This window comes from Dromaius novaehollandiae, chromosome 1 (genome assembly GCF_036370855.1).
Source record: "Dromaius novaehollandiae isolate bDroNov1 chromosome 1, bDroNov1.hap1, whole genome shotgun sequence".
NCBI lineage: Eukaryota > Metazoa > Chordata > Aves > Casuariiformes > Dromaiidae > Dromaius > Dromaius novaehollandiae.
The window spans coordinates 65,983,909-66,008,037 of record NC_088098.1 but is presented as its reverse complement, the minus strand read 5'-3'; the positions used below and the strand labels follow the sequence as shown (position 1 = coordinate 66,008,037).

The following is a 24,129-nucleotide window of genomic DNA, read 5'->3' as shown; positions in this document are numbered from 1 at the left end:
CTGACAGAAGAAACAGAATTTTGTATTTTTGACAGTTCTTTTCTTTCTGTATTGTGGAAAAAGATAGACAAGACCATATGAAATGCTTCCCTGTGCCGTGTATCATCTTTATCATGCTGCCTGTCCTCTCACTAATAAATTTCAGTATTTTCTTATCTATATATCTTATATATATTTTAACTGTTCATATCACTCACCTCTAGACCATCTTCCATTTTTGCAAAAACATATTTTTCAATTGGACTGTTAAGGGCAAAAAACAGTACTGTATGTAAGAACGTACTTAGAATGTACTTAGAAAAACTTTGCTTCTACTTTCCATCCATTTTGCATCCACCTTAGTATGTTCTTGTCAGCTGACTTACACTGAGTGGACAATTAATAAATTGTTCACAGTGATGCCCTGCTGTCTTCCTGAGAGATTATAGTTAATTTAGATCTTAGCAGCAGGTACAAATAACTCAGTATTCTTTCCAGGAATTTCACTCGCTATCTGATAGTTGTTGAAATGGAATGTTCTATGTGATGCTACTAGCTATTCAACTAACCAGACTTAGAAACATCTTGGAGGACATTATCAACTTTAATTTTGACTAATCTAAATAATTGCACGTTCTTGTCTACCTCTTTGTCTCTTTGTTTTTTAAATTGGCTCAGCCTCAGGCAAGCAGCTGTTGGCTTTTTATTCTTCTGCAAGTGGAATGCTTATTCCAAAATTTAGTTTATAATTCAGAAAATCATCTTACACCCTATGATTACTTAATTGCCTGAATATGTTCTCTGTGATTATCTTTGAAAATCTCTCTCTCTGGCAGTTAGTTAAAATGAATGATCTGGAGCGTAAGCTCTATTTCAGGTGACAAGTTTGTCATATACAGGTGGTTTAGGTTTTTGTCATCCCTTCTTTTTCTTCTTTTTTTCTCCCTCTTTTTTGCATCGTGGCTAAGGTACAGTGGGGTAATCTCAATGAAGAATTCTCCCATTTTTCTTCAGTGGCCCAGTGGAAGAGACACCTCGAATGAGATCGCTATTAATATAACAGTGCTTTGTATGATGGTGCATTTGCCTGTTTGGACATGGTGATGACCTTCTTTTCCTGCATGGATTTTCCGTCTTTTTCAATTATTAACTTGAAAAATATGTCAAGTCAGAAATTTCTTGAACCTTCTTTTTTCTTCTTTGTCCCCCTTTAGCATAAACTTTGATAGTCATTTTTAGGAGCAGGGAAAACTTCTACTACTACCAGATCAATACTGAAAAATTTGAGTCACCTCTTTCCGTTAAGTGAATCATATGCATTGGGAAATGGTGCTTTCAGTACTCCCATATGTCTGATCCACAAGGAACCATTATACAGTACTATGATTACTTAATCATAGTAACATCATTACTTGCAGTGTACCTGTCTCTTGCAGCTGTGTATGTATATACTCTCTCTGTTTCACGCACTTTTGTGCAGGTTCTTCCTTCTCTAACACAGATACTTCGTTAGCACAAACATCCATACCCATCTTTCTACACTTAAACATTTGCCATTCATGTCAACGCTCAGTCAGTGCCTTTCAATCGTGTGCTGTACACATACATCCTCCTCTCACTCACCTCCAAGAAATCAACCCTTACACCTTTGCTGCAGCTGACCCATGAAATTACAGTGTTTCCTTCTGACATATTGCTCAGCGTGGAAGCAACAAGAATAGCTCTTCCTTTGTCAGCAAGAACAGGAAAGACATCAGTGTCAGGTACTGGTACAGACTGAAATAGGTGAAGTGTCTCTGTGTAGACTTGATTTTTCCCATTGGAAGTCCTTGCCTGCCTGCTGGGAATTTTCTCATCTTCCCAATGTATATGTTTATGTGAGATACCTATATACATAGCTATAGAGATATATATATTAATATTTATATATAGAGAGAGGGAAGTATGAATAGGGGTGTGTGTGTGTATATACATATATATATACACACACACATATACACACACCTACCTGTATATAGCTGCATGGTTTCTTGTTTGTCTTTTTTTTTTTTTCTTTTCGTATTGCCTCTCTGTCTGTATGTCTCTTTCTCATATATTGCTTTGATTGTGTGGGGCTGGGGTGAGTCAATAACTCTGTCTTCACCAATTCCTTGTTGTAGACTATTGGGGAGAGTCTTATTACAGTGACCTCATCGACTTGCATCTGGGTGGTATGTATAGCTGAACCTCTTGCTGGCACTAACCCTGCTGACACTCCTCCCCAACCCTCCCTTCACCTACTTCTCCCATCCTTGGCTCACAAAACAAGAAGAAACAGTCCTTGCACATGACTTATTGCCTATAGCAGAACCCCTTTTCCAGCTCAGGAAGAGGAGATGCTGTCATACTCCACAAATCATGTGTAAGGCTCCCTCTTCTCTTTTCCACGGTGTTAATTATTTCAGAATTTGTTTACATTTTCACACCAGCCAGCTTTCCATTTAGCAGTGGAAGGCCATTCTGGTTTTTTGCTTCTCCTTTGCAAAGTCCAGTTCATCCAAATCCTCTTTAGGAAAAAATGTTAACAGAAGGGGAGCAGTAGAATTGATCAGCTCCCAAGAGCTAACAGCGCTCTAAAGGATTAGTCATACCGTTGCTTCCCTCTTCTGCTTCTGAAGCTCATTTGCTTCTTCCAAAGAAACCAGTGTTTTGATGAGTTAACAAACAAACAAAAAAAAGCTCCCTCAAAGGACTTAGAAAACACTTACAGATGAGTGATAGTTCTTCTCTCTTCTTTTGTCTTATTGTAGGGTTAGGAGAGAATCTACTGTTAGATTTCCAGTCAATTTTTGTAGAGCCCATTTTGCATCATTACAGTGCTAAAAAGCTTCTTGTTATGTTATTTTCTTTACATCTCATTTAAGTGCTAAAGACACATTAGACTGTTTAACTGTTTTTTTCACATATGGATTATAGTCATCAGTTATCACTCTGCATTATAGTTTTCCTTTCTTTAATTAATGCTACTTCTTGAATCCCATAATAGGTGGGTAACTTTTGGTTTGTAAATGGCATTTGTTTAGTATTTGCCCATCCTGATAATTAAAATTCCCTTCTTTGCTAGTTTAGTCACCCTGAATTTATTCTTGTAGACTTACAACGGACAAATATGTCAGTGGATCCAAGAGAAAGCAAACTCTGCTAGGTTGTTTTGTCATCTGAGGGTCTCATTTCATTTGTCTTTAAGAATTTAAAGTTGTTAAATCCAGACTGTGCTTTTGTTGAGGGAGTCCATTACAGTCCAGCTCCGCAGAATGAAATATCCTCACACTCTAGGCCTGATCCAAGGCAGATCACAAGAAGTCTTCGTCTTTGTTGTTGTTGTGGATTTGATCTTTGAAATATAACGTCACCCAAGTTTTTAACTGTCATTTTCTCTCCTCCTTCATGGGCATGACTGTCCCACATAGTATCTGTCTGTTGCTGCCAGTTGGGAATGACTCCAAATTGTCCTAACACGATAGGCAGTTAGTTAATATATCCACTTCAGTTAGGCATATCCACCAGAATCCAAGTTTCAAAGTGGAAGACTTTTCTCCTTAGTAGACCTAACTTGTTGCCCAGTTCCCCTGTGGTAATTTTCATGTGATAGCCCTCCTTAGCCCTGTGCTTCATTTGCTGTTCGGTCTCTCTGGTGTTCTTTCCTGAGATACCCTCTGCAGAGAGACTTTGAAACTCTCTTCCTACTTATGCCCATCAGGTCAGGCCCACACCCTTCTGAGCAAGCATATAGTAGGAGCTGTAAAAGGGTTGATGCTGAATTACACTTTAACAGATCCTTACCCCTATCTAATGCTATTTCCACTATACCGCTCCCACCTCTCCCTCCTCCTCCTAATGCCTCTTTAGAGACAGCAGTCCCATCAAAATCACTAATGATGGCTGTAAGAAAAGCAAAATAATCTTTACTTAAAGGGACACTGTCACTTAAAAAATTACTGTGTTGCAGAAAATCTCAAACAAAAATCAAGTTTACTTTTCATCTTTTTTACTTGTTTGCTTTTTCCATTTCTCTGAGCTCAACTGTCACTCTAGAGTGGTCATTTTCAGTCTTCTATTGCAGGCTGTTTTCCTTTATATGGTGGCTCAGTCACTTGGACTTCCAACAGTCAGAGACAATGTTCACATTTTTGAAAAATACTTGATGTATTTGAAAACCATAGCAAGTCTACTCAGATCTCAAAGATATCTTTTTCGAAACAAACTTTAAAAATATGATATTGGGCAGTATCCCTTTAAATGCAATGAACCAGTATAGTCTGCTGGATTTCTGCTGGATTATGTGGCTTTATAGTTTGGTTTTGTTGCCTCTGTAATTTGCTTTATGTTTGCTTTTGGGGCTGCCAGAACACTTTTGCCAGAATGGTTACGTTGCTCTGATGATACTTAGCACTGTTTGGTGGCAGATGTAGAGCTCAGCTCTGAAATTAGCATACTTGGGCAGGCTGCTGCATCTGGGTGGAGTGCCATTAAAATCCCCGGGGCACCCTGTGGCTGGAGGGGCCTGCTGAGCACTGGAAGCAGCTAGGACAGCTGCGTGGATTAGTAATTCTGCTGGCAATTTGTGTCTCTGAGGCATGGGCATGGCTCTAAAGTCATGCTGTCAGTAGAATGCTAAGCAAAATCACATAAATACTTTGGAAAGTCATCTTAGGTCTGTAATGTTTTTGAGAAATCTGTTATCGTTTTTGAGTGATAAGGGCATTTTAATTTATTTTGGATTTTCTTTGCACTAATTAGAGTTGCATTTCATTAAGTTGTTACAGACTGCACAACAACTTCTGCAAGGGAGTGGTAACGTCAGATGTCCTGGTCAAGTTCCAATTTGCAGGATTACAGATCACTATCCTAACTACCTCTGTTGCTCTGCTCAGATGCCATAATCCTCTCTTCCTGCTTTAAAATATCATGTACTGTTGCTGTAAAGCAGATGTTTCTTTTCACAGTGCAGATGGTCACATCTCAATTCTGAGTAATTATTCCTATGCATGTATTATATTGTATATGCAATTATGTTAAAATAACATTACAAAGGTTGCAAAGTCAACTGAAATTAAGATTGTGCATTATGTTGATTTATCAACGGATTTAGAACCTTTAGATCCACTGCAGAGAGGTCTGCTGCTTGCCCTTTTGGAACAACTGGTAGCAATGCTAGGTTGCCACCCTCTTTAGATCCTCATGGTGGGGAATGGGACACACTCAGTGGATTTCACAGATATTAGCTGCCAGCTATGAAATGGTGCGACTTGGAAAACATGGATTCTGTGCCGGACACTGGAGGGATGCAATGCTGTGGTGGATACACGCTCTTTGTCCCTTTTATTCCCTCTTTGCAGACAGTCCTTGTCCTAATCCTGTCTTTTCCCATCCATACCTCCTTATGTCAGTTCCATTTTCATTCTCAGTTCCAGTTTCTGCTTCTCAGCCATTTAATTTCAATCCTGATCTTCTTGACAAAGAAATACTAGTATATCTACCCTTCAGACCTCCTGTGTCTCTGCAGTAGTTGTTCCTAGTCTCTCACTCCTGCCCAGGTGTTCCCACTGGTTCAGTTCCCACCACCTTAGTCCCTGCCTCTGGTTTTCTCCCCCTGTTTTGGGGCTCTGCTCCCTCTTCTACCTAGCATTCTTTGTGCAGACAATTCTAGCTCATTCTTTCTCAATAGATCTCTCCTTTCCCTCCACCCCTGACGTCTTTTCCCCCTCTTCTCTCTGTCCCTTCTCCTTTAGTTAGTGCTGTTAGTCTCCTAGCTTAATGAGTCCCAGCTTCAGTTCCTCCTTCCCCACCAGTTCCTTGTCCCAGTTTACTCCTCTGGAAGGTCCCTCCTTTGCTCCCTCTGCGTTCAGATGAGGAGCTTCCTTTTCTGTGCACCCAGCAGGGAATCACTGAGGCAAGAGCCCAGCACTCCAGTCCTGCCTAGCCCTTGGCTGGGGCATGCCAAGACAGACAAGAAGGATGTAAGGAAGAGAGTTTGATAGTGCTGTTTTTAGACATTTCTTCCTCTTGACAAGGTTTTTATGAACTTCAGGTAAACAGAGGAAAAAAAGCTTACCTGTGTTTTTTAAAATTCTCTGTACTTTGTTTAAAGCATGCTCTACCAGAACTTCACTTTTTATTAGCTTATTTAAAATACTTGAGCTGACTATGTCCTTTAAAGTCCTGCATATCTAAATCTACAGGATCTGAGTCTGATGTGCTGAAGTGGGAACTGTCCTATGTCCTGTGGTTGGCAAACATAGCTCTCCTGGAAGAGGGTTACAGTTGTAAGATAAACATTGTTTTCTCAGTCTGCAGCTGCTTTTGATACTGAAATGAATTGGTAACAAATTTTCTTTACTATGAATTTGGAGCAGGAAAGAGCATTTGATAAGCAGAACATGTTAGGTGTGATTTGAGAATTCTTGTTAGGTCCTGTAAGCAAACAGTCGCCATTTACCTGCTTCTTTTTGCACAGTTCTCACAACTGCAACACAAAAACTAATAGGCTTGTTGTGAAACAGGACCAGTGTAGGAATGTACCAATTCTGACTGCATTTTGAAGTGCTTTGAGGTCTAGTAGAAGGCAGAAGACTTCTGTGTGTATTCTGCTCCAACTATTGCTTTTCCTGATTTTCTTTCCCCCCCCCCCCTTTTTTTTTTCTTTTTTGCTCCCTTGTTCAGTTTGCAGGACAGTTGAGTGGTCCCTGAGTTCTTCTCAGCTCTCAATTGATCGTCCTTTAGAGCATATTGGTTTTGGTGTACTTTTAGTAAGCTGTAAGTTTAAGTCAGCTGCCCTGACTGATGTATTTATGGAGTAATTGTGAGAATCCTTGCCCTCACCTTTCTAAGACCTGCAGTTGTGTGGATGTTATTCTTCAGTTGGGAGGTGGCTGTTTTGCATATCCATGCTGTTTTGCGATCCTGTTGTTGGACAGCTTCACCAAATAGTGAAGTTGGAATGTTTTATTTTTCAGCTCTCCCGTTTCTGAGCATAACTGATTATTAAAGCGTGGAAAAGAAGATATTTTGTGTGATCAGTACACAGTTTGTTTTACTGATCTCTGTTGGACTGATCCTTATTTTAAGCACTGAGTTGAAGTTAGAGCTCTTAGTCTGTCCCCTTAAATGGGTGATGCAGATTGTGAGTAGAGAAACAATTCTGAAAGTATCACGTTCTTAGCTTGTGAGGTCAAGTGCTAGCAAAGTGGTGCATGAGGTTAGCCTAAGAGCTGGATTTCCTGCCCAGTGTTGCCATATGCTAATTTCCAAACTGCCCTGGTCAGTCAGCAAGATACAAATTAAAGCCCTTGGATACAAGGCTTGCAAAGGACCTGATACCATGTGGTTTGTGGTATATCTCTTCAAGTCATTTCTATTTGCAGTGGCTCGCCATTTCTAAGAAATCATCACAGCTTTCATACCATAGGGCATGTGCAGATAATGAATGGGATTAATGGTGAGTTGTCGCTTGGGGATAACAACATCTGCCACCCTAAACTTCCCTAAACTTGCCACTGTGCTTTCATCATCCTGACTGATCGTTTTTGCTACTGTTTGAGATTATGAAGTAGTATTCTGTAGCTACAGCAGAAAAGGACAAAGCCAGTCCGAAGTATTTAAACAACGAGGAAATAAAAAGTAGAAAAGATGACAATGGTCCAATGTGGCCTCTGTAACAAAGAACAGTGTACAGTGAAAAGAGTGTGTTTTCTTGGTAACTGTGAAATTTCTATTCTCTGTTTTGAAGAGGTTTAGGAGCTATGGCACCTGTTCTTGGCCCAACTCTTGGTTTCAACTAGTGTGGCAAAGTCTGCAATCTCTCAGGGGTACTGTGCCAAAGAAGGTCTTTGTTGTTTAAATCAGAGACTGAACATGGTTGCATGAACTCATTAAGATCTGGGAAATCCTCCTTTTCACAGAGGTGAGATAATGCCAGTCACTTTATTGATGCTGCCTTGCTAATCTGCAAGGCTGAGCTTGCACCCCTCCACAAAGCTCAGAACATGCAGGAGCTGGAGATGCTCCTTTCCTCAAAATGCTGCAGCTCCTGGCTCTGTACCGGTCACCCTGGGCACCCTTCTGATTTCCTCTACACACCATCTTTGGTGCCTGTGCTATGGGCTGCTGGCCTCTGCTTTGAAGGTTTTACATAGATTTCAGATAAGTTGGCATGTGGTATTGAAAGGGAACAACTGGTGATTAACACAATCTAGGGGTGGTTTTGCCTCTGTGGGGAAAAAAAAAGTGGTAATTTTTTGTCCAGAAGCTGTGGTCACACTTAAGACTTGCTGACAGCACAGAGAACCCAAGGAGGGAACGGCCACAGAAGTGGTTCTCTTCTCTTGCCATTCAGCTCCTTGCGAATGAACTGCATTGGCAGGGCAGTGGCTGGCTTGTGTTGCTGCTGCCTTCAGCTTGCTGTCTGTGCTGTGGATGGAGACCTGTGTCTCCAGACCTGCCCTGGATTTTTTATCCACTTTGTTTTTTGGTGGTAGGGAGGATTTAAAGAGAAACTTTATTTTTTTCTTTTGCTTGACAAGCAAAAACGCATCTGACCCTGACTCCATGGCCAGGAAAATTATCTTTCAGTGAGGATCATGTTTTTAGTTTAATGGGCTCATAAGGTGGTGATTTCTCATTTCTAGGGTTTAGCTCTGTTAAGAATAATGAGAAAGCTGTACTATATGCTGTAAATTTCATGTTGGCATTGGGAGAAATAAGAAGACATGTAAGGTTTTACATAATGTAATAGGAGAAGCAATAAAGGCAAGGTAGATGAGACAATTTAACACTGTATTGTGAATCTAGGTATTGTATAGGTGTCCTTTTTAACGGTACCGGCCAGGGAGTTCAGCATCTTCTCAGGACTGTCTTTAAATAGAAATACGCACAGTGAGAACTCTTGCTGTGTAGTTGTATTTTTTTTAAATTAACCTCAGCAGGAATGTCAATGATCTGATGATGCACTCATTATCTAAATGAATCAGCTGCCTAAAGGAATGCTTTTTCCATTTATTGGTGATCTTTTTTTTGGTTCTCTGTTTATAAAATTGTTAAGAGGCCTTTTCTTGAAAGAATTCATTTGAAGGGATAATGAAATGTGTGACATGGAATACACTTGAGGATTTGTTATTGTCAGTGAAAATCTTTCTCCCTTTCAGGAAATACAATAAAACATTTTTCCTCTTAAAATTAAAAGATTCCTATTTCAGTCTGTTCATATGATTGGTACCACTTGTATCAGTACCCTTATTAGCAGCATGCCAGTTTTCATGACTGTCATCTTAGAGAAGTTTTTTAAAATATATTTAAAGTTCCACTACATTATGTATTTTGTAATATTTTTGACTTCAGATTATGGCACATTTCAGGGCATAATAATCGATGTAGTTTCACAGTTTAAGAGAATCATAAGAGGTAAGTTTTCAGGTTGCCCTTTGTTCATGTTCCTGATCGCGTAATCTATGTTCACTGATTCAGCTACAATTTACATCTGGAATACTGAATATAATGTTACTGTTCATACTGCAGGTTATGTTAATTAGCTTAATGAAGAGCAATATTAACATTTTCAGTAGCAGGACTGTTACAGATACCATGGACTCTGTAACTTGATTCAAGGACACATTTTCCTTAGGTGAGAGCAGGAGGATTGTATCTCTACCAGAAAATAGGACAACTGGGAGCAAAAGAATAAAACATAATTGCAGAGAGGGTGTTCTGTATTACAGGAGAAGAATAACTGCAATTCTGTCTTCTGCTGTTAAGTCCTGTGGCTTTGTAATGGAGATCAAAGTTTGTATCTTGCCTCAGGATCTGACCCTTTGCTCACTGATGACAAAAGTTAGTTGTCTGTGGCCATGTCACATTGAGATGAATGGCATATTCAGATACTTGGTATTTATTTTCAGATCAGATAGGGCAAATTGTGAATTCCTCACCAAGACATCCGTAGTTTTAAATTAATAAATATAGCTGTGTTTGAGTTATCAGGCTCTCCCCCCGCCCTTTCCCCCTAGCCTGAATGAAATCTCAAACCCTGAAAAATTGAAGTGGATTTTCCCTACGGTTACATTCCACCTCCTGATCCCCCAAAATAACTGTTACACCAAGTTAAGAAAATTAATGTTGAAAAAGATAGGATATGAAAGAAAATAACATAATAGGTATCCTGCAGTAAATGCTCTGCCTTGTGTGAAAGCTTATTCTTCACAGTGGGTAGCCTGTACAGTTTGGGGGCTTCGGGTTTTTATGGTTTGTTTTTGCTTTTTAACCTAAACTTATGAAATGGCAATCATAGGGAAAAAAGCCCTAGGATTTTTCATTTTAAATGAAGTAGGAAAATTCTAATTCTAGTTTTTAAGGTTCTAGTACTGTCAGCTAATGTTGATATGATGCTTTATTTGTAACTATCATATGGTCAGTTGTGGAACCTCTCCTAATGTTGTCCCTTCCTGCTCCCAGTACAGAAGCTTCTTCCTGTCTGAGAAAGCCACGCTGCTCAGGCACAGGATTTGAAGCTGATGTGCTCTCCCTCTTGCTCCAGTGTGTCCTCCATGTGCTGGTCTAGTTCTGTGATGGTCCCTTCTAAAGCCTTCCCAGTTTGCTGATAGTCTAGATTTCTCTAAAGCTGTTTCCTAACCACAGATAATCGAGCTCTGCTAAGTTCTCCAAATTATGAATTATTCTTATCATGTAATTGTTGTCGAGCTTATGCCTTTTCCCAGAAATGCCTTCCCTTTTTAAATGCAGTTGTTTGTTGAGAGTAGTAAGTCTTTCAGTCTTCTAGTTTTGATGTTTCAGGCTCATCACCTTCTTGGTGCATATGTTCTCCTGTAAATTAGAGTGATGTTAGTTATTTCCTGCTATTTATCTCTGTAATGTAAAGTGCAGCTGAAAAGCAAATTCTCAGTGTTAAAACAGCTGAACCACTGTAGAGATGAGAAATATTTGCCCTTCACTGAGTGATAGAAAAGATGAAAAAGATTCGGTAAGTCACTTATAACAGGACTTGTAGGCTTTAAAAGGCTTTGCAAAACAAGAATGTCAAGGGACAGCTTTAAATTTACCATTTAACTATGCAAAGCTCTTAGTTGATCATTCCCCACACAGGCCTTGATGCGAATCAGTTTTTTTAATCCATATAAACACTGTTTCCCTTCCAAGCACTGTACACCTATTGAGTATATATGTGTACTTGCCATACATGACACAGCAGATCCTGGCAGGCTGGTTCCACATTAATCAGATTCTCCCTTTAATGTCTCGAATGTGAAGGGATTATTTTCCATTAAAAAGGACACTTTCACCATCAGTGGATCCTGCCAAGGTGATAAGATCATGGTCCGGATAAACCTTTAAAGTAGGATGGCTGTTCAGAGCTGGTGTCCTATGCATGCAGGAGAGACTTTATGAAACCCTGCTTAAAATGTGACATTTATCAGCAGGAGTGAACTATTCATCTCTGCTCATCCTGACATCTTGTTTACAAATCTTTTTGCTGAGGACCATATGATTGAAAATGTGTATCAGGAAAAAGTCAACAATAGCCTCCTGCCTGGTAATTGTACAGCTCAGGTAGAGTTCACCAGTACCTCAGTCTACCTCTTATCTGTTACCTGTGCTTATGAAGGACATTATTCATCTGCAGAGTGTATCCCTTGTTTCTGCTTCTCCATTTCTTGTATTCTTTTTCTTTTCTTTTCTTCTTGTGTTTCCTTTCTTTCTCATTCTTATGCTTTTTGTCCTTTGCTTGTCTTTTCTTTCATCCCTTTCCTCCTCTTCCTTTCCACTTCCAACTTCCTCTTCCTCTCCTGCCTCTTCCTCTTCCTCGTTTGGTCCTATTGAAGTTGAGCCCAATGCCGGGACACCACGTCGTAGACCTCTCTCCTTCTGCCCTTGCTGTGCCCATGAAGGTAATGTAATCTCACACGCTCCCCATTCTCCTTGACCACGGCTGGGTTGTCGTAGCAGCGCTAGTCAGCTAGTGATCACAAGGCCCCCAGCCCCTTTCTTGCTTTTTCCCCAAACCAGTCTTCTCAGTAGCACCCGGTAAACAGCTTATATGAGCCTGTGGCAAGTTATTAAAGGTACAGTATCCCTTTTTCTGCTTCAGGTTCTGGTAGGGAGGGAGTAATGACTGGGAGGGACATTGGGCAGCAGTGATGGGAGCAGTAACGTCACACTCGAAAGTTTCTGTTTTCATTTGGTCATTTTAATTTCTCTATTCTGCGTGAAAGGCATCTGGAAGGTGGGGTGAGGGAAGAAAATCTCTTTCCTTAAATGGCCTTTTAATTAGTATGTATGGATTAAAGGAATACTGTCTCTTTATAAAGACTGGCTTGCAAAACATCCCTAAAGTTTAAGAAGCAACAAACGTTGAGCCACACCAGTCTTCCCTGATCTGTCTTGCTGAGTGTGTTCTTTAACTGTCCCAAATGGAGTTTGCTGTAGAGTTTCCATTGCCAAGGCGTGGGGGAAGGGGGTTCTTCATGTGTGTTCATGGTGTAATTTTGCTAACCACTTACTCTGCTTTCCATGGTGCTCCCTCACATCAGTTGTCAACGCTCCCTCCCAAGACCTCCCATTATTCCTCTGCTCGTTGGCTGTTTAAAAGTAATTAAATATTTCATAGGTCAGTAGCGTTGTGTTTTTGGCTTTTCCTTAGAGGCATTTGTTTTCTATACATCCTGGCATCAGAAAGGATGGGGAGACTTCCCAGTGCTTTCATGGCACCACTGCACTGGACATCTGCATGTACAGTCTCCCCTCTCCTGTCGCCACATGGGCATATTGTGCAGAGATGCTCAGAAAGGAATGCTTGCTATAAATCCAGGGAGCCAGAGGCTCTCAGGGTGGTACAACTGGGGCTGATATTTCCCAAGGGTCTACTATTGCAATTTTTCAAAAGCATTTTCAAAAGTATTTTCAAACTAAGCTACAATTTAATAGGAATTGTAGGCTCTCCTGTGTTTAGTTCCAGTGCAACACTTCTCTGAGACCTTCAGGATGGAGGCAGGGCGTAGGTATGAGTTAACTAGCCATTAATGTGGTATTTGTGTAGAGTTTCCCAGAGTGCATAATAAGCTTGCTGCTTGATTCTTTTTAGCATCAAAACCACTGTTTAAGAGGTTTTGCTCTCAGTGTAGGTACTATGTATCCATCATAACAAGGTAGACACAGCTGTTAGTTACTTTAGCAAGCCCAGGTTATATGCAGTGCAGGTAGGATGCTGCAACCAGAAGATACCGTTCAGCTTGATTTGAGGCCTTGCTCCTGCCTCCGCTTCTTCGCAGGTAGGCAGACAGCTAGTGTCCTTGCTGGCATTTGATATAAGTCATGGCATTCATCTGCAAGGTAGTTCAGTGTGGAATCAGGGGCCTAAAACAGGAGAATGCTAGGAGGAGCTTCCACGGTAAGCTCTTGCATTTGACAAAGATCAAGAGAAGGCTTTGAGAACAGAGTTCTGCAGTTTATTCTATGTAACTCCTGGAAGATGAGGTTTGTCAGTGGACTGTTGAGTAAGGTTAGGAGTTGGTTGTAAAATAAATGAAGTATCAACTGCGAGTTCTGTATTGGCTGATTGAGGCCCAAGAATTTTCTGTCCTACTTTTCTGTGTTAGCAAATGTGGCTGGGGGTTCTCTCTTTCTTTCGAGTGCTGATGTGCAATACAGTAGAAGTAACTTCTGTGTGTACTGTGCAGTGGGGTTTGCCAAGGTGGATAGGTATGTGGCCAGGAGAAGTGAAAAAAGATTTATTTAGCCACTGAAAAAAAAAGAGAGAAGACAAGGGGTTACTTTTGGCCAGTAAAACAAAAGATTGAGGATGTGCAATTGAAGAAAATAAGGGTAAAACACATGGAGTTGGCAAATGAATCAGTTTCTGATAAGCACACATTTAAGTAGCTGGCATGGAGAACTATAAAGCTACTCTAATGAAAAGAAAAGTGAAATGGACAGACATCTGGGCTTTCTGCAGTGGGAGGGAGGAAGAAACAAGCAGTGGCAAAAAAATCAGGAAGCAAAAAATTGAGGCTCCAAAGAGAAGAGAAACCTTTTGGAGGTGATTTCCACTCTTCTGTGTGCTGTAGGCAAACTGAATGGACTCGGCTTGGGAGTGCTCTGGCAGCATCTTGCTCGGCTTTCTTTGCACATTTTGCCCCCATTGTTGTTTTTGCCATTTGGGCTTATAAGAATTGCAGGGCATTATCCGAAAACTTACCAAGGTTTCTCTTTTGGCAGGCATGGGGAAGAAGGATGATCCAAAGCTGATGCAGGAGTGGTTCAAGCTGGTACAGGAGAAAAATGCATTGGTTCGCTACGAGTCTGAACTGATGATATTGTGAGTGAACGTGCAATGCTTGAAAAGAGGAAATACTTTACAAATAATATTGGAAGATCTGCTAGTACTGTCTTGCCTATAATGCCAGGATGTCAGAAATCTCTTGGGCTGATTCTTGGCTGAGATACGAATCTAAGTACATCTCAGAATAATCTCTGGTAGAAGAAGGTCTAATAAGGAATGAAAGTTCAAACTGTTCGTGTACATGCAGAAGTATGGATGCTTGTTCAAAGTTTTGAGCCCTTCCCGAGCTGTCCTTGGACAAAACAGGTCTTGTTCACACATGTGTTTCCACATTTTGATTTGGAAATAATAGGTGACTCATTCTGGTTTTGGAGTCCGCTTATGAGTGTGGCCAAAACTGTTTGACATCCTACGCCTTTAATTCAGTCATATTTTCCAATGTGGCCCTCTTCTCTGCCTATAGTGGGATCCCACTGCCTCTCATCTGGGCTCAGATGATACAAGCTTTTCCTGTTAATGAATCTGGGAGCTTTCTTAGTCCCTCTGCTGCAAATTCACTAAAATTAGTTTCTGAGCATGTCAGCCTAACTTGGGCAGTGTGGAAACTCAGTGTCCTTCTAGGTGCTAGAAAAGCTCCAAGGTTGCATTGGAACCTGAAAGGGCAATGGCCTGCAATGTCCTTAGCTGATAAGTAACTTTTTCATGAAAGTGGGAGGTGACAGGAGATACACAGAGATAAAATCTGATTTTGGCAACAATTGCAGATTTGTCTGGTCCTTCCTTCACACACTGTCTTAGATTTGCAGTATTTTCACTGGAATTAAATGAAGTTGGTTAGTATGCAACTATGTGAAAAAGATAATTCCTCCATAACCTTCTCATCTTTCCTTATTCCACTTCTGAGCTGAAGGCAAAGGACCTGAGATGCTGAAAGAACATTTAAATCTTTTTTAAAATCTTTTTTACGTATCTTAAGAGTTGGAATTGGAAAAAAGAAAAGAAAAGGGAATTGGTAAAATACATAGGAGATACCTAGAAGGGGGAAGAAATTGAGAATGAATACAAAGCTATGTATAGAGTATTTGAGTATACACAGAAGTGGTATATTGGACTCCTCATGTGTTTACCTTTCAGCGCTCGGGAACTGGAACTAGAAGACAGGCAGAGTCGATTACAGCAGGAACTCCGGGAGAGGATGGCAGTGGACGGTGAGAGTGAAAGGAACATTTCACAGTTTCTATGAGCGTATTTCTAGTCCTCTGTATGCTGACATTTTTTGGTATCTCTGTAGATCATCTGAAGACAGATGAGGAGCTCTCAGAGGAGAAGAGGATCCTGAATGAGATGCTAGAAGTGGTAGAGCAGAGAGATTCTCTTGTGGCTCTCCTGGAGGAGCAACGGCTTCGAGAAAAAGAGGAAGACAAGGACCTGGAGGCAGTTATGCTTTCCAAAGGCTTTAGCTTGAACTGGTCCTGAGCTTAAAACATTTACCTCTGCTGGTCTGTGTTGTCCAGTTGGCCTACCCTGAGTTTGCCAGAATTACATGGATAGGAAGATACTGAAGGGGAAACCTCGGAAGGGTCTGCCAGCATGCAGGGATTCAGTCTGAAGCACTCAGAAGCCTTTTGATAAGTGTGTTGGTTCCAGAAGCTTAAGTTTCATATGTTTGCAAGCCAAGTTGAAGATAGTGGGCTGAGACTATGCAGTCTCCTTGAGGTCCCGTACAATGGACTATATTTTTTCCTTGTGGTAGGAGGGAAAGGAATAAACTCTGGTGTGTGGGGAAGGAGGTTAAGGGGAGAAGTACCCTTAACTAAACTGGATTTTTGGCAGTCCATTCCTTTCTCATTTTCACTACACCAGTTCTAATAAGAGAGAGGGAAGTGACAACCCTCTCTGGAGAACCACAGCAGCCTGTAGCAGCCTGTATGGAGGAGTCGGCTATCCAAGAGAGCTCCAGAAGCCCAGGGCAGCACCTTCTTTGCTTTAGTCTTTTTCCCCACCAAAGAAACCTGCAGTTGATTATTATGTATGGATATGAAGAAATATGAGACAGAGAAGATTCTGCTAGTATGTGTGATGGAACTCTCTGCCTCCTGTTTTTCAGAGAGATTTGGGCATCAGAGGACTCTCTCCCTATCGTAGTCTCCTAAATTTTGTTATTGCTGTGGGGAGAAAAGGGGAGAAGATGAGAGGGAAGATGCCCTTCTGCTTTGCTACACACTGGAGAGAGAGCTACCGCTGGCCTTAGTCTTCATGGCCACAGCTCAGAGGCTGATGGGTTTCTTTGTTCTGTTTTTGTTTTGACACTGGAAAATACTGACTGTGGGACAGTAGTAAGTGTGTGCTGGGGTAGGGGTGTTACCAGGCGTTCCCTGGTTGTTAACTCCTAAAAGGGAGAAGCCCTTAAGTGACTGAACCACCATTAAGACTTTTCAGTGTTTTTATTTTTTCCTCTGTATTTTGTTTTTGCACATTGAAAACGAAGCTTAAGACCTGCCTGGGCCCTCAGTCACTTTGACCCTTTTATGTCAATTAACTTATTTTTTTAATACTTGAAAAAAGATTCATTTTTGTATCTTTTAAGAAAAATATGGACGAGTGATGGGTGTGTGTGCCTGCTGCATCCTACAACTTCCACTTCTAAATTACTGGACATTGTTACCTGTGGCTATTTATTAGCGTTCTTAATAATGTTAATGTTACACATCTTTGATTGTGGAGGGGGTGTCTGTTAGAGGAAGACACTACTGCGCATTGGTCCCTGCTTCACAACAAGGGCAGCCTTTATGGACCCATGGATGCATCCTGCCCTAGGAGACTTCCTTTACGATGAAATCTGGTGTGTTCATGGAGTTGTAAGAATCTATTTGTGTTCCTAGCATACTTTTCTTCTGCATCCCAGATTCCTCCTGGGATAAACCTATAATTTATTTAAATATTAAATGTTTATAACGGGAAAGCCAAAACTGTGAGGTAGAGATATCCCATATGCCTCTTTCTCCCTGAAAGAGGGGACCCTCGCACTCTTGAGATACAGCTAGCGGGACTTCCATGTAAACAAAAATAGCACATTTCATGCTGCATCTGTTGGAGGAAGCTCCTTTTGGCTCAGCTAGTGAAGCTGCTGCTTTTAAACCAGGAGGGTGCTCATTGTAATCCTACATTAAGTAATGAACAGGACATGCACTGAGCAATTCAGCACCATTCACTGTTTGACAGATTTCCTGAGCACACTACACCCTTAACTTGTCACACAGAGCTGAAATAGCAGTGTGCGCTGGGTAGGTGTCTCATCCTTAATGTGGTAATGTTAAGAGTTTTTTCCCCTTGGGTTGTTGACTATTTTCTTTTCTTGTTAAGAAATACTAAGCCTGCTCCTCAGTGTCTTTGAGGAAGTGTCTCATTCCCAAGCATATTCATACAATGCACTGACTTCCTGCTTGATGATATGCTGTTTGGTGCAAGATACCCAAGCAGGGTTGGGCATCCTTTAATCTTTTACCTCAGGATAGAAGGTAACGTGGTTTCTTGCTGCTGGCTCTCTGCCTTCCACAAAGATGTCTTCTGTTAGCCAGGGTCTAAAATCTGAACTCATATCTGACTCCTGAACATATCTCAAGCTAAGGACAGTCCCCAGAGACTCTCAGCAGTGCTTGTTAACTGTGCAAACATGTTTTTTCCACCTCAAATGTTTTCCCTTCATCCTCCATAGTGTTTTCTGCTGAAGCATTACAAATTAAACCCAAACGTTCATGAAACAAAGCAGACAAGCAGCTGTTGTGCTGCTTAGTAATTGTGCATGTTAGCAAGTGGTACCTGCTATACCAGTATCATGGGACAAAACTCCTTTAAGTGTTGGTGTACCAACGAGGCATCTGCGAACAGAACTTCCCCCATGTACCAGTGCGGAGGCCAGCTGCAGAAGTCACATTGTCAGTGGTAGTTTACATAGTCTGTGTTTGAGTGGTCAGTGGAAATTGGAGAGGAGGAGGGAAGAGAGGGAAACTAGACAGTAGTTGATTGTAAATTCTCTTGTACAGAGAATTGGCCTCTGTCCACTTCATAGTGCAGTATGTATATGGAGCACATCTGACTTTGAATAAAAAAATCATTGAATGTGAGCTGTAAAACAGAAATCCTGAAGAAGAAATATCAGATTACTACTTCTCCCTTTAGTACTGAAGGACACTGGCCAGATATTTGCAAAGCTGAACAATGATATCACTTGAGGGTGTAATGCCCTACTGCAGGGGAAGAAGCACATACTCTAAAACTCTTTAGGTTATGTTGAAGTCCTCCAGCACTGAGAATGAAAATGAAGACCTAACATTGCACACACACAAATTAGTTAAAAATACATGAATGGGAATCTTAAAAGGCCTTTTTCTACCAAAATGGTAGTAAAAGGCACAACTTGTACTTGTTGTTCAGTTGCACTTTAACAATATAACTTGCATATCAGATACTGGGGTTTTTTACTATCTTAATATTTTTAATTCAAATTTTGTATTTTTAAAGCTGAAGGAGGCTCTTGTGACCACAAGATTCCTTATTTGTATCAGAATCCAAGTAGGATGTCTTCTAGCTCTTTGTGCTATCCAAGCAGGCAATAGCACGTGGCTCAGTCATGTGCATTCAGTGATGTGTGGCTGTTTCGCATATGAATGAAGGGAAAGGCCCTCAGCTTCTGAGAAGTGGGCATGCAACAGCAGGTGCCATCCCCTTTTGTGATGCTGTCCATACCAGGGGCTGGGCGCTCAGTCCATGTGATGGAAGGACAGCTGGGTTTGGAGCCTGACCTGTGCTTGTTTTAAAATGGGCACACTGCAGATGGGGGAGCGCTTAAGTCCCCTAAGGGGAAGGGAGGGGGATACTGTCTCCTGGGGACACCCAGGAGGTAAATGGGGATGGGGGAGTGAGGACTGCCAAAACAACCAATCTGCTGTTTTCACAATACAAACAACATTTTTAACTGTTTTGTTTCTTTTACTATGTTTTCATTAAAACTCAAAAATGGCTGTAAAATCCTGAGCTTCAGAGAACTGTGTGTGGGGAGATGACATGATTACCTTTCAGCTCCAACTTCCAGACATACTCCTCCCTTTTTCAGTTATCCAAAACCCCATGGTCTCGCTAGGGCATGTTACAAACCGCGTTGCTGAACATATTTTAGAGCAAACCGCATGTTTTAAAAGTCTGTCCTTCTCTAACCGTCTCTGCATTTTATGTAAATACTCATTTGTATGTAAAGACACCAGTGGATCCTTGGGTTACCCCTGCGGCCAAGAACCTGAGTTTTGTGCAATGCCTAGGCCTCTATTAGAACACAGTGCTTGCATAGAGCTAGTCACCACGTTTGTGTGCACTCTGGTGGTTTTTAATATTTTTATACATTCTAATCCTGAACATTACGAAGTATTATAAGTGGTCTAGACTGCATGATCTAGAGCAGCCAGCAGTTTCATTTTCTTAGCAATTGTTCCTAAAATGTCCACAGCTACACCTTGTTTGGTTAACATTCTTTTGAGTCTTCAGTTAAATGTTTACACCAGACACCAGTGGATGAGAAAGGCGTTGCATTATAAAATCTCCTGTGTACAAACTGAAAAGCCACGATATGGCTGTGTCAGGAGTTTAAATTGTCACAGTCTGCAATAAAGAGAACTCTAAAGCATACTAAAAACCAGCCTGTATATAATTCACAGAGAAAGAGATTGCTTGCTCTTGACCATTGCAAAATAACAGAGATTGGAAGTTTTCCAAATGTTTCGGCTTTTGGATTGCTCAGAGTACTGCTATAGGCGGCAGGGTAGCTGGACAGATGAGGATGTCATTGAGAGTGTAGACGTTAAGGGGAGAATGCCATGTTCTGATGGTATTGCAGTAATTTAAATACTCTCGATATGTGTGCGTGCGTGTGTGTGTGAAGTCTAATCCAGGTGAAGGGATCTGCTTTAGCATCTTCCCTTTTTGTATGAAAGTGAACTCTGATATTCAGATTGTTCAAGGCTTTTATGGTTGGCATATATGGAGTGTTAACAAAAAAGTGTATACCCTACCTGTAAAAAAAACCCAAAAAACCAACTCTGTTCCAGCCTGTTTTCTTCTGTTTGGTTGTGTTTTATTGTTTGTTTTGATGCACACTTGCTTTGTTGGTGTTGAGATTTTAGCACCTCAGATGGCCAACTGAACTAAAAAAATAAAGTCAATTAATTATTTTTTTCTTTTTGTTGGTGGAGTTATATTTGTTTCACTTGCATTCACTTCCACAGTTGGTGATAAAAGAGGAAACCAGGAGTGAAGGAAGGTGATCTTGAGATGGGATAAAAAACTAGGCGTTACAGGGCCCGAGTTCTGTTTCTCTCTCTTTTGCTACGCTTTCAGCCTATCTGAATTATTTGAGATACCAACAAACCCATTTTGATACAACCCCAACACGTGGTCCTCCTTTCTCCATATTTTACATTGATTCCTCAGATTCTCTGTGAAGAGAAATGACAATAAATAGATAAGAAGGGCTGAAGGGAACGTAGGAGTAAACTGAATCGTAGGAACTAGGAATTGCAGCTTACTTCCTTAGTCTGAAGTACTAGTCTGAATATCTGACTCTGGTACAGCAGAGAGGGAGTGAATGACATCAACACCCGTGCTGACTCTCCATGTTTTATGAAGCCTCCATCACTGTGCTCCCATGCCTCATCTGCACTGTGCAGGTTCAGGAGGATTACCTAAATTGTCTGCAGCTCCAGAGATTAGTCATGTGCATGTAGGAAACAACACCAGAAAAGGGCCCTCTATCAAAGAAATCCCATCTCGGGAGCTCAGTCCCCAGAACAGACTGGAAGGATTCAGAGGTTTAAACCTCATGAGGTTGTGTGTGAAGAGAAGCCGTCTTCTCTGAGTATCTCCCGTTTAAAAAGAACAGATGTTGACCTCACGTGACGGGTGTTGGGTCTACCTAACGTCAGGAGCTTGAACTCCAGAGGAATCTGCCATCCAGTCAGCCGTGTTGCTGTAATTGAGTATACTATGAGGCAAATCAGAAGACTGCATTTTTTCACTAAGCAGAAAACACACAGGATGTTGTGGGAAAACCCAGCCGGGGAAATCCAAAATGATGAATCTTACTTTCCTGCCTATCTCACCACCTTCAAAACAAAGGATAAACCTCGGTCTTCGTAAGGTATGGCTGGCTGTGGCAACAGGGAGGGAATGGTGGTGCTTGGGATTTTCATCTTTTTCGTGCACTCCTCAGCACAGAGGCTAGAGATGACAGCCTGCTGTGGGTGATAGGAATTACACTTCATTTGTGCTGCTCAGTAGATTCAGTTACTTTGGAAATGTTTCAAATCCTACAATTGTTCCTGTCCTTCGGGCCTCTTGCTTTTAAAAGCAATAGGGGAAAACTCTGGCCGTGTGGGAGGGATCTCTCCGGTGACAGAGGGCCATGATTATTACTAGTCTGCAAAGATTTCTCCCTCGAGGTAAATATATGGAAAGAATGACCACTGGACTTGGGGACACAGGAGATCGGGATCCCATTCCTTGTTTAGGAGAACAGCCTTGCAACATTTCATCCTGCCTTTTTAATTACACTGCAAACTTGACAGCCCAGGGAATTTTCTCTTCCTATGCCTGTACAGCACCCACACTGGATCTCTGGTCTCGGTAAGGGACCCACAGGTTTTGCTATTAAACTACTAATGGCATAAGTAGTCTCATAAAGAGGCCTTGGTGTATTGCTTACTTCAGCAAATAGCTAAGCCAATCCTGGAGGGCCCTCTACAATGTGCAGGGCTACACTTCCTGTATAGATCAGCCACATGAGCATAGGAAATAACACCAGAAAAGGGCCTTCTAACAAAGAAATCCCATCTCGGGAGCGCAACACGGTGGCAGCTGTTGCTTTCAGTTTCCATTTATTACGAAAGTAGCTCAGAAGCATCTGACGCTTTCCACATATGGTTGTTTCATTCCCTAGAAGCTGCCTCACTCATGCCACATTGTTCCCCTTTTCACAAAGAGAGATGGAGTCGGGGAAACAGGCAGAGACCCGGGCCCTTCTCCCACTCCCTTAGGTTCAACTCTTGGGTAAGGAATAGAAAGGAAGGTACAATGGTAGGAGCGTGAAGGAGGAGCAATGAGGGATGTTGATGGCTTCACATAACAAACAATATGTAAAGCCAACATCTGCCACTTTTTGGCAACAGTAGATATGCATTAACAAACATCATGTAATACAGCTACTTTGACTGGATAAAGACAAAGATGTTATTTTCTTCCACTTCTGTGAATTTTTCTCCGTACTATGTAATTTGTTAGGAAAAATAACTACAGAAGGGAATCATGCCTAATACCAACAGAGAACAACGGGTGAAAAACCTGGCATTCTGGTTTCCCTGGCATGTAACCATTTATAAGAAATCCTCACAGTGAATGCTATGGGCAGCTGTTTACATTAGTCATTGTATTTTTAAGTCTTGGATATAGGAGAATGCAAACCTAATCCTTGAAGGATGCAACTTGCCTGCTATCTCTCCAGGAAAGTATTATTGGAGAAGGTTTTCTTTAAGCATTAAATTAGGACCTGGGTGCATCTTTCTCCTTTAAATTGTAAGCATTAGAAGCAATGGAGCTGTTACCAGAGACAAAGGATCCTACGGATGGTAACAGGGTACAGGATCTGGTAACAGATCTGGCACGTGGCAGCTGGACCTCAGCCTCACAGCCAGTGTTGTCCTCCCATAGCACCTGGTGGGAGAGGGCCTTCTGCTTCTTTTTATAGAAATTGCTCTATGGAAGCTATGAAGATTTCCATCCTTCCTATATTTTCTTAAATTCTGATACAGCATTCAAAGTAAGGAAAAAAACCCAACACTGTCCAAACCAAACTCTGTAGAAAGAACTGTATTTTCTCTTATCGTCTTCACAATAGTGTAGAGTCTGTGGACAGCAAGGGAATGAGCATACGAGGTTTTTCAGGCTTGCTGAGTTTTGTAGCATCTGGAGCTTTTCAGAACATCTCAGATTCAGAAGTCACATTGTTTCTTGTAGGCAAAAGATGAGATCACATTTTTTTTATTATTACTATTTTGTATAAAGATATTTCAAATAAATCCCAATTATTCAGATACCAGAAAACAAACAATATGCCGATTTCTTAAAAGATATATATGTACTTTGGCAGAAGAAAGGGAAAATACATTTTTTGCATATTTGAGGTTAACAGTGCTAACTTTCCAAGATAAAGTAGTTCTGAAAAACAGAAACCTAGCTTCAGTTCCTTGTAATTTATAAAAACCAGCAGATGCCAGATACACACGTGTCCAGTTTCTTTCCCTAAATAATTCCCAGTGTGAATACAGTTGATGGGTTGACCAACGTATGACTCAAGTCTGAATCAGAATTGATTTGGGCTGCATTTTGCAGAATCCCAGCAACTTTTAAAACATTCTGTGATCAGCTTTTCCTGATTAAACACACTTTGCTTGCTCTGTGCAGTAAAGCAAAGGCTGAAAGGGGTATGGTGACTCTGCGCATCAGGAGGAAGAAAGAACAAGACAGAGAAACTGTATGAAATAAAAACAAACTTTTAAAAAACAAAACTATATTTAAAGGGTAAAATGGTATTAAAATATTTAAATAAGATCATACTAAAGCTATACAATTATTTTTTAAAATTAACTTTAATTCATATAGCCTTTAATATTTATAAATTGGACATGAATAGATTTAGGCTGAGAAGCATGAGGTTTGAAACCATCTAAGTTCCAGAATAATCTTCACAATAGTGGGGACGAGGGACCTGAATTGCTTTAAGA

General features: G+C 41.0%; 1 protein-coding gene across 3 annotated transcripts in view; it reads left to right on the top strand.

The window, feature by feature from the left end:
* The window catches only part of MICAL3 (microtubule associated monooxygenase, calponin and LIM domain containing 3), a 185,658-nt gene extending 165,128 nt beyond the window's left edge, over positions 1-20,530 (top strand). For all 3 annotated transcript variants that reach the window (XM_064515336.1, XM_064515346.1, XM_064515344.1), the window contains 4 exons: positions 2,139-2,189; positions 14,242-14,341; positions 15,440-15,513; positions 15,597-20,530. In XM_064515336.1, coding sequence (XP_064371406.1) covers positions 2,139-2,189; positions 14,242-14,341; positions 15,440-15,513; positions 15,597-15,781 — 410 coding nt within the window. In that variant the 3' untranslated portion in view covers positions 15,782-20,530. The remainder of the gene's footprint in view (positions 1-2,138; positions 2,190-14,241; positions 14,342-15,439; positions 15,514-15,596) is intronic.
* Positions 20,531-24,129: the final 3,599 nt, after the last annotated feature.